A 13,801-nucleotide genomic window follows, 5' to 3' on the forward strand; every position below is an offset into this window, starting at 1 on the left:
TCCATAAATTTGGTCACCGAATCGGGCAGTTGCGGAGACAGCAGGAGATGTTCTGAGATGTAACGAATCTGGTCGCATTGGCCGAATTCCAACGAAATGAGAATCAGCTCAAGCAATTGGAGGCCCAGGAGGATGTGTTTTGGAGACAGAGGGCGAAACAACACTGGCTCCGGGGTGCGGATGCCAACACCAAGTTCTACCATAGGTATGCTTCTGCCCGTAGAAATAAGAATTTTATTGCTAGTATTAAAAATGATGGTGGTGATTGGGTGGAGGACAGGGATATGCATTCGGTCATACTGGATTATTTTAAGGGCATTTTTACTTCTAATAATTTGAGCTGCGATGATCCCCTTTTTAATGATTTTACCCCCCGTGTGTCGGATGAGAATAATGAGATGTTGAATCGGCCTTTTTCTGTGGAGGAGGTAAGAACTGCGCTTTTTTCTATGTTCCCGGATAAAGCACTAGGCCCGGATGGAATGAATCCGGGTTTCTACCAGCATTTTTGGTCTGTTGTGGGGGATGATGTGTCTGGATTTATATTGCATGCATTGAATTCTGGGGTATTTCCGGATCTGAATGATACTAACATAGTATTAATTCCTAAAAAGGAAGTCCCGGAGACTGTTGCAGATTTGAGGCCAATTGCGTTGAGCAATGTCATTTATAGAATAATGGCTAAAATGTTGACAAACAAAATGAAAATGCTAATGGGTGATATCATCTTGGAATCCCAAAGTGCGTTTATTCCTGGCAGGTTAATTACAGATAATATCCTGGTGGCAGCTGAGGTGGGTCACTACTTGAACAGGAAGCAGTGTGGTGTGGTTGGTTGGAGTGCACTGAAGTTGGAAATGTCGAAAGCATATGATAGAATGGAGTGGAATTTTTTGGAAAGAATGTTGGTGGTGCTGGGTTTTAGTGATAAATGGGTCCGGCTGATAATGCTGTGTGTGACAACGGTGAACTATACTGTGATGGTGAATGGGGAGGTAGGAGGACGGGTCAAACCGACTCGTGGGCTCAGACAAGGAGACCCTCTTTCCCCTTATTTATTTATTATCTGTGCTGAGGCACTTTCGATGTTGTTGTAAAAGGAACAGGTTGCAGGATCTATACATGGATGTAGAGTGGCCAGCGGGCACCTCCGGTATCCCATTTATTTTTTGCGGATGATAGCCTTCTTTTCTTTAAAGCAAATATCCACGAAGCTAATGTGGTTAAACAATGGTTTGGTGAGGTATGAGAAGCTATCTGGACAGGTGGTGAATTATAACAAGTCAAATATATGTTTTAGTCGAAATACCCAGCACATGGCCAGAACACAGGTGGCGAACTGCCTTGAGGTTGTGCAGGCGAATAATTTTGGGAAATATCTGGGCCTCCCATCGTTTGTGGGCAGAAATAAAAAAGCAGTTTTTTCCTATGTGGAGGAAAAGATCAAGCAAAGGATTGGATCGTGGAATAAAAAATTATTATCTCAGGCTGGTAAGGAGGTTTTATTGAAAAGTGTGGCTCAATCTATGCCAACCTTTTCGATGAGTGTCTTTTTGTTGCCTAAAACAGTTTGTCAATCCATTGAGAGAACCATGAATAGATATTGGTGGGGAAGTGGCAGAGATAGGGGATACATTGGAAGGCATGGGATAAATTATGTATCCCCAAAAAATTTGGTGGATTGGGTTTCAAGGAATTGAGAGCATTTAACTTAGCTATGCTGGGTAAGCAGGCATGTCGTTTTCTTACGGATCCAGGATCTCTGGTGGCAAGAATATACAAAGCCCGGTATTTCCCCACTTCTAGCTTTGTTGATGCAACTATTGGAAATTGCCCAAGTTTTTGTTAGAGGAGTATAATGGCAGCACACCCAATAGTGGTAGCTAGGATAAGGCGCAGAATTGGAAATGGTGAGACAACTCTTTTTTGGGGACACCCATGGCTCCAAGATAATCCAAGCCCCTTGGTACAAACAGTTATGCCTGAGGAGTTAAGGGAGGCATGATTAGCAGGTTTAATAGACCCACAAACAAAAACATGGGATCCACATATTTTATCTGATTTATTTATCCCTGAGGATGTGAGCAGAATAATTATGATTCCTGTTAGCCCTGATTATGATGACTCATGGTACTGGATAGGTGACCCAAAAGGGATTTATTCAGTAAAAAATGCTTACAGGCGTATTATTGGTGATTATGAGAATAACCCAGGTGATTTTGATAAGTGGGTTAAGATGTGGAAATTAAAAGTACCACCAAAGTGGAAGACTTTTTTGTGGAGATCAGAGCAGTATGTGATATTCTACCCACTACCACGAACTTAATTAATAAGAGAGTGGAGATTGACCCGACATGCCCTATGTGCATGATTAATCATGAAGATGTGTTGCATGCATTAGTATATTGTGAATATTCTGCATTAGTTTGGAATATAACACAATTGCCTATCACAAACATTGTTACAGATTCGTTCGCAGCATGGCTAACTGGGGCTATGACGGCCTTAACGGAGGAACAGACACAGTTTATGGTGGGGGTTCTCTACAATATATGGAGATGCCGCAATGCGGCCGTGTGGAAAGGAGCCATGTCACGGCCGCAATCGGTGGTAAAGGGGGCGGCAACAATGCTCCAGGCATATGGCGATGTGCACAGCCGCACCACACGGGTGGAATCGCCGCCATAGTCAGGACCGGAGTTGCCCGACAATCACATGCGATGTTATATAGATGCAGGGTATCGGCAGGAAACCGGGGAGGCTACGTATGGAATTGTGTTATTAGCGCCCGGGGGTTCGTTTGTTGCGGCAAAGAATGGAAGATTGTCCTCTTGTTTTTCACCACTCATGGCGGAGGCATTGGCATTTAAAGAGGCGCTGTCTTGGCTAATTGAAAGGAATGTTTACTCGGTGTGTCTTCTTACAGATTGTATGGTACTGCGAACCACCATACACCACCAATCTACACCCATTCACTCATATGTTGGGGTGATAATCGACCAGTGCAGAACAATGATGTCTTTGTTTAATTTTATTTCGTTAAGCTATGTGCCTAGACAGATTAATTTACATGCTCATACTTTAGCTTCGTTAGCATTTACTCAGGAACACTCTATGTATTTGGATGCTATGCCTCCTGACGCTATTACAGCTCTTATCAATTAATACAATCGGCAGATTGGTTTTTCAAAAAAAAATTATCAAAAAGATTTTAATTATTGGATACAAAAATTATTGGTAAATTAAATATACTAACGAATTTCACTGATTAACTTCATATTTTACTATATCTAAATTTAATTTTTCATGTAGTGTAAGTTAATTTCACATTTACTTTATAGTTCATGTTCAATAAAATACAAATTGTATACATTATTCGTTCAAAATCAGCTCAACAAAATTTAGACATTAGCTTAATATATGCAAGTTGTAAGAATCAATGTCATGCGGCATTTTAAAATAGACAATTCTGTGATAAAATTTGAAGCAATATGACAATAATTTTAACTAATAATTCCTTATCTAATAAAAAAATCCAACCTAACTAAAATTTTGTTGAATTAGTATACAACTTTAAATTTCATGAAGTCAAGCTCGTGAAATACTTTTAAATAGAGTTAATTCCATTTTCGGCCTTAAATTTATATCTGACAACTCATTTTTAGTCTTTTTTTTTTTTTTCAAAACATTCACTTTTGATCCTAGTATTGTTATGACATGACATTTTTGGTCCTCTATCAACAAAACGGCTTAAATTTCGTTAAATACAAGAGCATTTCAGTCTTCAATTTTAATTTTTCTTTCTAAAAGATAAACATAAAAAATATAGTGGATCAACCTACTTTGTATACAAAAAGATCGAAATATCCTTGTATTTAACGACATTTCAATGATTTTGTTGATGGAGGACCAAAAATGGTCATGACACAATAACACTAGAACCAAATGAGGATGTTCTGATAAAAAATGACTAAAAGTGAATTATCGCCTATAAATCTAGGACTAAAAATGGAATTAACTCATTTTAGATATTTCAAGGCGTTTATGGTTGAGAAGTCCATAGAAAGTTAAGGTGAGACTTGAGAGGCGGACTCCAAACACTCAAAACTCAGAAAATGATTTCCAGAAATCATTTTCCGGGTTTTCAAACAGACTCCTAAGTTACTTTCAAAAATAATATTTTCCATTCTAAATCAACGTTGACTTGGAAAAGACAAACGTTGCAAATGGTTTTAGCTATTTTCACGCGTTTATGATTGAAAAGTTGATAGAAAATTAAGGTGAAAATAAATACTAAATTAAGTTACTTTCAGAATTATTATTTTCCTTTCTAAAAACCAAACTTGACTTAGAAAACACAAACGTTGCAAATGGTTTGAAGTCTTCATACTGGTGGGGATGATTTATAGTCCATATTATGTTGATGGATGACCCCTCCAATGTAATCAAGAGCTTAGGTTTTGTGAAGTGGTTTCTATTAGGTCTCTCTATTTTATCAGATTTAGGATTCTCACTTATCTCTATATATTATTGTAACTCTTCTCCCAAATATTTTTGTAACACTCCATGTATGAGTCATGCTCTAACTAAGACTATTTCTTGTATCCCTATAAATACATCGCTTCTTGTACTTTATAAACAGGATTGAACAATAATAATAACTCTCTGTAGAAATTATTGTTCTAGTATGTATATGTTTATTAAGATACTAGTTTTTTACGCGCATTGCGCGATTGGGATAATGCCCAATGTTTTTTTTTTAAAAAATTTTAAATAAGTACTTTAAAGTATATCAACGCAAGATTATATTGGAATTGTTCATGCATAGATAATTGAATGTTGGATTTGCGTATTTAAATAGGTAATTCTAAGTTTACAAATGCAAGATAATATAGTCAAGATTGATTATAATTGTCAATAAAATAATTGTATAGGTATTGTTGAAACCAAATACAGGACATAAGGGAGAACAAATAAAAATTAGGGCATAAAATACTAAATATATACTAACATTGAAGAGCTAACTGCTGATTGGCAAACAAGGACATTGTGAGGTAGTTTCTCACTTCAATTTGTTGTGTGATTTGAATACTCTTTTTGTCGATAAAGCTCCCAAATAGTTAATATGATTGGCTTAATTATATTTTTTTATTTTTTTAAAACAATTATTATTATTATTATTATTATTATTATTATTATTATTATTATTATTATTATTATTATTATTATTATTATTATTATTATTATTATTATTATTATTATTATTATTATTATTATTATTATATATACCCTCAGGTCATTTTACATGTTAATCTAAAAGCTAATTTTTTCAAATATCTTTTTACCAACCGTTGATATAATTCGCTGGTCAAATCCGCTAATATAATCCACTAATTGCTATGCTGATTGTCAATTACGGACATTGCGAGATAGTTCTCACTTTAATTTGTTGTGTGATTTGAGTACCCTCTTTGTCAATAAATCCTTTAAATAGTTAATATGATTGGCTTTATTAATTATATTTTTTAAAATTTTTCATGGTATTAATAAAATACTTGGTAAATAAATATATAGCATTATTTTGTATTATAACTTTGATATTTAATTAAAAAAAATAGTGCACAAAAAATATAATAGACAATGTAGTAAATATAATCAATTGATGAATTTGAATGTAAAGAATTTTTAAATTGGAGAAAAATAAAGACAATATAACTAATAAAATTATTTCTGTTATTTAATTTATTGATAATGAATATTTTTTTAATAAAGACATTGTAGGGACAATGTAGCGAATATAATCAATTGATGAATTTGAATATAAATAATTTTTATATTGGAAAAAAATAAAGACAATATAACTAATGAAATTTTTTCTCTTATTTAATTTATTGATAATGAATAATTTTTTTTTTTTTTGAATAAAGACATTGTAGACACATGATTCTAAATTAATGAAATGTATATGTATTATTGTTTGTTGTAGCTACTAAATTATTATTTAATTTAATAAGAGTAAAATAGAGTACTAAATTTAATAAGAGTAAAATAGAGTACTAATTATGCCAACTTTGATTGGGATGAGGTTCGAACCTAAGACCTTTCTTATTGAAATCAATAAGTTAACGGTGAACTAACAGAAATTACCAGAAAAGATAATATTTAATGAAAAAGTTAACGGATAATCATATTCATTAGGAATAAATTAATTAATCTTAAGGAAAAATTAAATTATGATTAATCTAAGTCATTTATTTGATTAAAAAATTTGATCGCTATTTTTTCTACCTATTATAGGCCTAACTCTCTTGGACTCTTATTAGTATATAGTAAATATAATTATTATCCTCTAGTTGAGATTAGATTGTTTCACACGTTTATTGACTTAAAACAGAAAAATCATATAATTTCTTTGAAGTCATCATTCGGCCTGTGACATTATAACTTTGAGCTACATTAGCTCTTTCTATGATAGGCTACATAGTATTTTCAAAAACCTCTTGCATATGTCAATTCCAATTTTAATCCCAGATGATAGTAATATTTTCATATTTAATTTGTCCATTTTAATTATATTTAATTTGATTAGTTTTTTTTTTTTTTTTTTTTTTTATGTTTTACTGGCTCTTCCTTAATTATACTAATTTTTAAAAATTCTTATATTAGCAATTTTTTTATTTTTTATTTTTTGAAAACTTATATTAGCAAGTTAGTTGTAATAGAATTTAAATACTAATTAATATTGTTTTAACTAATTATTTTTCTAGTCTAATTTAAAAAAAAAAAAAAAAAAAAAAACCAAACTCACATAATATGATTTTAGTTTTGTCCAAGCATTTATTGGTTGAGATGTGGCACTCAATTAAATTTCATTCGACATAAACACACTATCATTTCTAAGTCAAGCTTGACTTGGAAAAAAAAACTTGTAAATGATTTGAAATCTTAGGTGGGCTTGATCTTTTCAAATAAGGAGGCTAGATAATATCTGAAACGTTATGCTGTGGAATCGTGCATGGACACGGTTCCAGATTCATAATTTTTATACTGTAGATTTATAAATTTTAAATAGTATATTCATAATTTTTATACGAGTAAAAGACATTTTTTGTCCTACACTTATAGTGGCACGGACAATTTTAGTCCTCTTTAAAAAAAATCAGACAATTTATGGACACTCTTATCGTAACGAGGACAATTTTGGTCCTCCGTCAATATTTCCGTTAGATACCCCGTTTGAGCAGGGATAATTGCGTCTTTTCAACAACAGACCCATTTTCTCTCTGTTTCTCTCTATTCACGAAAACAACAACAATGGCAGCCACAATACCACCCATCCTCAACCTTCTTCTTCCTTGCCAACAACAAACAAGTTTAATCCACCAACAACCCCCATCTCCACCTCTCTTCCCATCTCTCTCTCTCTCTCTCTCTCTCTCTCTCTCGTCTCTCCCTCTTCTCAATGGAAAATCGACGGTAGCATAGCTCACCAACAGCTGCAACACCCCACCGGCGGCGTCCTCTGGTTTTCCGGCGAAGCGGTGACAGGGTGCGGTAGTGGCGACGAGAGAATTCCCTCTAGCAGCGACGAGCTCCGCTTCCCCTCTCTTTCTCTTCTTCTCGTCGACTGCGGCAACGACGGTCTTCCTCGATGAGCTCCGGCGACCTTTGGTCCTTTCCAGCGTGTAGCAGACGTGGGGCGCTCTAGATCCGGCAATGACGACCTCTGTTTCCGACGGTGGATCAAAATTGTCTTCGTCACAATAAGAGTGTTGTCTGATTTTTTTAAGAAGGACTAAAATTGTCTGTGCCACTATAAGTCTAGGACCAAAAATGTCTTTTACTCTTTTTATACAGTAGATTCATAATTTAAACATAGTAGATTCATAATTTTTATACAATAGATTCATAATTTCTATACTACGGATTCATAATATCTGTACTGTAGATTCATAATTTTTAAATTATATAGTTATCAAATTATGAACTTATATAGTTCTGTGATTTGTGGTCCCCAACATCCACATCATTATCCACTATCTCACTCAATCACAAAAACTCTTCTTACCATTAGTTTTAAGTTGTTTCACAACTTTTTGTGGACCCACTATTTTACAATTACATTTTAATTGTTTCTTTATTTATTATCATTATAAAAATTATAATTACAATTATTATTTTTATTATATTTAAATTAAGCATATCACCTTTCAAAAAAAAAAAAATTACACATACCCATGCGATGCACGAAATGGATTTACAATATTAAGTAAATCTTAATAGTATATGACTGTTTTAAACATGAAGTTAAATGGATAATTTTGTTTTTATATACCGTATAAAGTTTACTACGTAAAAGTTTAATTTATTAACAAAATTCAACCAAAAAAACTTTTAAAAAAATAAGCCAGAATATATAACAAAAAAATAAGTCAGAATACTAACAAAAAGAAAAGAATATGGCCAGCTAAACGAAAAGAAAAAAAAAATTTTGCAAGCTTCAAAAAAAATTGAGAGTGGCCGCCAATGGTCCTGGGTGGTCCGGTGCGGAGGGAGCTGACATCTATTTTTTTTTTTTTTTTTTTTTGGGATAAGGGTCAAATAGACCCTCTAACTATATACCAAAATGCAATTAGCCCCTTGAACTAAAAATACATTCAATTAAACCCTTTAACTTGTTAAAAATGTGCAATTATCATTTTTAACAAGTTATCAAAAAGTAACAAGTTAATTTTGCTTCCTTGTCATTTATGTGAAATTTCATTTAATTTTTTTTTTTAGAAAAAAAAACTTAAAATAAAAGTCTTCGGATTCGTCCATTCCATGTCGCCGGCGATAAATGGATTCGTCCGTTCCGTCCGTCCATTCAAATTCTCCGATCAAATGCATTTGTTCGTTCCGTCCGTCCGTCTGACTTCTCTGATCAAATGCATTCGTCCGTTCATGGAGAAGCGAGTAAGCTTCTCCGTCCAAATCTGGACGGAGAAACTCATTGGTTTCTCAATGTACGGAGAAGAGAAGACAGCGAGCTTCTCCGTCCAAATCTGGATGGAGAAGCTTGCTGGCTTCTCCATGAACGGAGCTTCTCCGTAAGCTCCGTTCACGGAGAAGCCATGACTTCTCGTTCATGGCGGCAGGCTGGCCAAGCTGCCAGCCTACCATGGGTTTTTATTTATTTATTTAATTTATTTTTATTTTTATAATATAATTAATTTATTTTTTAAAAATAAATTTAAAAAATATTAAATGACATGGCATCTTACGTGGAATGCTACATGGCAGGTGACTTGAAGGTAACATGCTATTATAGATTAAATATGTTAATTGCACTATTATATTTTAATAAGTTTAAGGGTTTAATTGAAGGTTTTTTTAGTTCGATGGGCTAATTGCACTTTAGTATATAGTTGAAGGATCTATTTGACCCTTATCCTTTTTTTTTTTTTTTTTTTTTTTTTCTGCAAAATCCAAGTTTTGCAGGAGAAAAAGTTCCTCAAAATTTTGATATCACATTAATTAAAAACCTTGCTGCTTTTCACTATTCCAAAATATGCTATTGAGGATGCCCTTAGATATCTTAAATATTCAATCTCTTTGTTCATTTATTACATATCCTAAATATTCAATCTCTTTTTTAAATATCTCAGATTTTTTCTCAGATAATAATATACATGTTTTGTAACTGTTCCTATAAATATATCTAAATGTTTTGTAACCGTCCGTATTACTCTACTCCACGCCTGTCATCACCACCTCCTTATGCCTTGGTTAGTTTTGTCTCATTCTGGACCGGAAATTCTGAGACTAGCCACGATTGCCCTGCCCAGCCACACCCCAAATAGTCTCTCCGTTGCCTTGTCAACCCCCTCTAAATTCTCACCTCTCTGTGTGACCTATTACACCACAAAGGAAACAAAAATCGGGAGTCGTCCATATTGGAATTCCACCTAGCAACTTTGGTGCCCTCCTTTGTTTAGTTTCAGCTTCCTTTTCAGAGGTTTGGTAAAATCAATGAGGACGCGAACTTTCAAGAATGACATCCAAATTCCGTCAAAATTTTTCTTATCGGCTTTTATGAACACTCCCAAGAAGTTTCCAATAGCCTCTGCCATCTTCTCCGTGAATAAGCTCACTGGAAGTTTATCAACTTAGATCCAGAATTCTGCCTTATTGAGGGTGACATAATGACCAAATTCATCCGGGTTCAGCCTTTTCGGCACTAGCAAGGATTGCTCAAAAGTCCAGGGCTCATCTTCAAGAATACGTTTCAGATCAAACTCATGAAAAAAATCAGAAACAGGAACAGATTTGAAGTGAGTTCCTTGACACTCATTCCTCATGCTGGTCTCCAAACGAATGAACTTGACCGATTTCGTCGTAGCTACAAGTCCTACCAGGACCAATGTTGGGTCCGCAACAACTTCTTTGGTTTCACCTTGACATATTTATTAATGAACATTTTGTTTTAATTTTTACTGAAAAATAAAAATTAGAAAATACTGAAAAATGAAACATAAGAACAGTACGTGATAAAATAGTAAGATTCGAAGTGGCCTTGGCAAATGAGTAAGTCTCTACATTATTACAAATTACAATACATTTGATCTATGAGTATTTAGTTTTTTCCTTAGTCATGCCACTTATATACAATGGACTCAATCAGTTGAAACCAAGTGTTTCTCCAGTAAGGATTTATATATAACACTAACACTATTCCCAACAAAAAAACAACATAAGATACACCAAAAGTGATGTAGAAAACCTCCATATCAATACCAGTACTTTCTTCACTCTCACCATTTGTGTTAGTCGGCAATGGAGATGGCAATGACTTAATGCTGCTGCAGCTGACTTGTAATGGTGGCCCACACAAATAAGGATTTCCCTCATAACAGCTTTCATCAAAAGTTCCAAATTGAGCATTTTGTTTTGGTATTGCACCTGTTAAATTGTTGTATGCAACACTAAACACCTCTTATGTGTAGAGCTTGAGTAATGTGTTTGGAATTTTCCCATTCAACTTGTTGTGGGAAAGATCTAAGCTCTCAATATTATGTAACTTAGAAAATGTTTCTGGGATCGTGCTATTAAGGTTGTTATGTGACAAGTTTAATGCATGTATCTCAGTCAAATTTCCCAACTCAAATGGAATTTCACCAATTAACCTATTAGCAGAGAGATCAATTCCAGACATATATTTAAGGATGCTACCTTCATAGTAATATGAATTTCCCTTTGTTGTAAATTCCACTTCTGGAGGAGCACTACTTGCTGAGACATCAATGAAGAAATTATTTCTGCTGGAGGAATAGATTAGCATTGTAGGTTCAAACTGGAAAGCCATAGACACAGATTCCATGGATTTTGATTTTTCATCAGTAGCCTCTAAACTTATCTTACCCAAGCATTTGGGGATTAAACCAGTCAGTTGGTTACTAGACAAGTCCAACACACTTAGTCTCATAAGTTGACATATTTGAATTGGAATCTTACCATCAATCCGATTTGCTTTGAGGAGAAGAATGCTCAATTTGGAGACACTGCCTATCCATTCTGGAATCGTTCCAACAAATTCATTGTAACTAAGATCCAATATTATCAAGGCACTGTTATTAAAAAAAGCATGTGTAAGTTGACCTCCCAGGTGATTTTTACTCAAATGAACACGCTCTATTGAGGATTGATTGAGGCAAGATGGAATTGACCCTGTTAAGTTGTTCTCTGACAAGTCTAAAATAGAGAGGAATTCCAGGCTACACAACTCAATAGGGATAGGACCTTCAAGATGATTCTTGGACATAGAGAGTTGTTCTAAACTTGTCATGTGACCCATCCATCTTGGAATATTTCCAGCAAATTTGTTGTCACTAATATCCAAAGAAATCAAATTGATATTCAAAAGACTATCTTTTATGGTGCCTGTGAGATTGTTACCATCAAGGTAAAGGTACCAGAGTGAATCCAAATGAATAAATTCTTGGACTATTTCTCCTTCCAATTTATTGTTTGACAGTTTCTTGAACTAAACCTTGGACTATTTCTCTAACCTTAGCTCTCTTAAATAAGAAGATATTTAGTGCATATGACAACTACTTATGTTGTTTGTTAGATACATATATGATGCAATAATTCAATAGTTCAAAAATTACGAAAATGATATATTATTGCTCTAAGTATGTACATGCTTATTAGTTATTATTAGGATATATAATTATTGGCCTCTAGTTGAGATTAGATTGTTTCACACGTTCATTGACTTGTAATCCTAAAGTCATCATCCGGAGCCCGGTGAGATTATAACTTTGAGTTACCTTAGCTGCTCTTTCTAGGATCGCAGGCTACATAGTATTTTATAAAACCTCTCACCTTTGTCCATTTCAATTTTAATGTCTGATAATAGTCATATTTTCATATTTAATTTGTCCATTTTTAATTATATTTGATTTGATTAAATTTTTTTTTCTTTGGTTTACTAGCTCTTCCTTAATTACACTAATGTTAAAAAAAATCATTATATTAGCAAGTTAATTGTAATATATAACTTAAATACTAATTAATACAATTTTAATTAACTAATTATTTGTTAGTCTAATTAAAAAAAAAACAAACTTAGATTCCATGATATGATTTTAGCTTCTTCCATGCATTTATTGGTTGAGAAGTAGCACTCAGTTATGTTTCTTTCGACATTGACACTCTCATTTCTAAGTCAAGCTTGACTTGGAAAAAAATGCATGCGAATGGTTTAAAATCTTCTTAGGTGGGCTTGATCATTCCCTCCTTTCATCTGATGTCACTTTTCTTTAACATGAATAATACTATTCAAATATAATCCTAAGATCTTACCATTACTAAACATTCTAGTTTACAATAATTTAGACATTATCTTAATCAAATCAGTTTATGGCTTGGTTTATGTTTATAAACTTCAGTTTGCATTAAGTATCAAACAAAAATTTTAATTAGATAAATAAAAATTGAAAACAAATCGCAAATTTATAGTTTTACTTGAGCCAATTCGGTATGAGATAATTTTATTAGGGTTTTTTTTTAGTGATTTACATGCCATCCTTAATTACAATTAATTCTTTTTTTTGAAGAGCTACTAGCTCTAGTACAATGTAGTATCTGTTCATATACTTTCTCAACTTACTGAAACACAAAAAACCAATAACGCCTCCACTAAGGCTTGAATTCACAACTTTTCAAATAGAAGTCCAACCCGGGTACCATTAGACCACATAGTCTTGGTTAATTATAATGAATTCAATTTGATAGCATTATTCTAATTTGCATGACAGAAAAAATCCATACATTTGTAAGCTGTAACGAACTAACAATTATTTTAAATAATGTTTTAAAAAAAATTATTTTAAATTCATTGTTTTGCAATAAAATTTGAAATATTTTAGTACACTTTTCACTAATTTCTTATCGAATAAAAAAATATCCCAACCTAACTAATACGTTGATAGTTAGCATACATACAACTTAGATTTGATGCAGTCAAGCGTATGGAGTGGTTTCAAATTCTTCCACGCGTTTATGGGTGAGAAATAATCGATTGAAAAGTATGGTGAAACCGTGAAAGGGGGAACTGTTTGAGTTACGTTCGGGATTGGCATTTTCCTTTCTATATACAAATTGACTTGGAAAAAAATTGAGTGATATTATTTATAACCTAACCAATCGGCGAGATGAGTATTAGGTCGGCTAGATGCCGAGCCTGCAGGGACGGAGCCAGAAATTATGTGGAGAGGGGCAAAGAAGTAGGGATAGATTCAGAAATTTTTGTCAGTAA

At 33.5% G+C, this 13,801-nt stretch overlaps 1 protein-coding gene across 1 annotated transcript; it reads right to left on the reverse strand.

Moving 5' to 3' along the window:
• Positions 1–7,404: 7,404 nt before the first annotated feature.
• On the reverse strand, positions 7,405–12,015 carry LOC109183079 (probable LRR receptor-like serine/threonine-protein kinase IRK). Its single transcript, XM_019333301.1, has 3 exons — positions 11,022–12,015; positions 8,038–8,040; positions 7,405–7,416 (listed from the first exon to the last, which is right to left on the reverse strand). Coding segments are annotated over exons 1-3 (816 nt in total). The 5' UTR covers positions 11,834–12,015; the 3' UTR covers positions 7,405–7,415.
• Between the last annotated feature and the right edge of the window lie 1,786 nt (positions 12,016–13,801).

Source organism: Ipomoea nil, unplaced genomic scaffold, assembly GCF_001879475.1.
Source record: "Ipomoea nil cultivar Tokyo-kokei standard unplaced genomic scaffold, Asagao_1.1 scaffold1096, whole genome shotgun sequence".
NCBI lineage: Eukaryota > Viridiplantae > Streptophyta > Magnoliopsida > Solanales > Convolvulaceae > Ipomoea > Ipomoea nil.

Excerpts from the sequence above, each read along its gene's own strand:
- LOC109183079 (XM_019333301.1), bottom strand. The coding sequence starts at position 11,833 with ATGGGTCACATGACAAGTTTAGAACAACTCTCTATGTCCAAGAATCAT.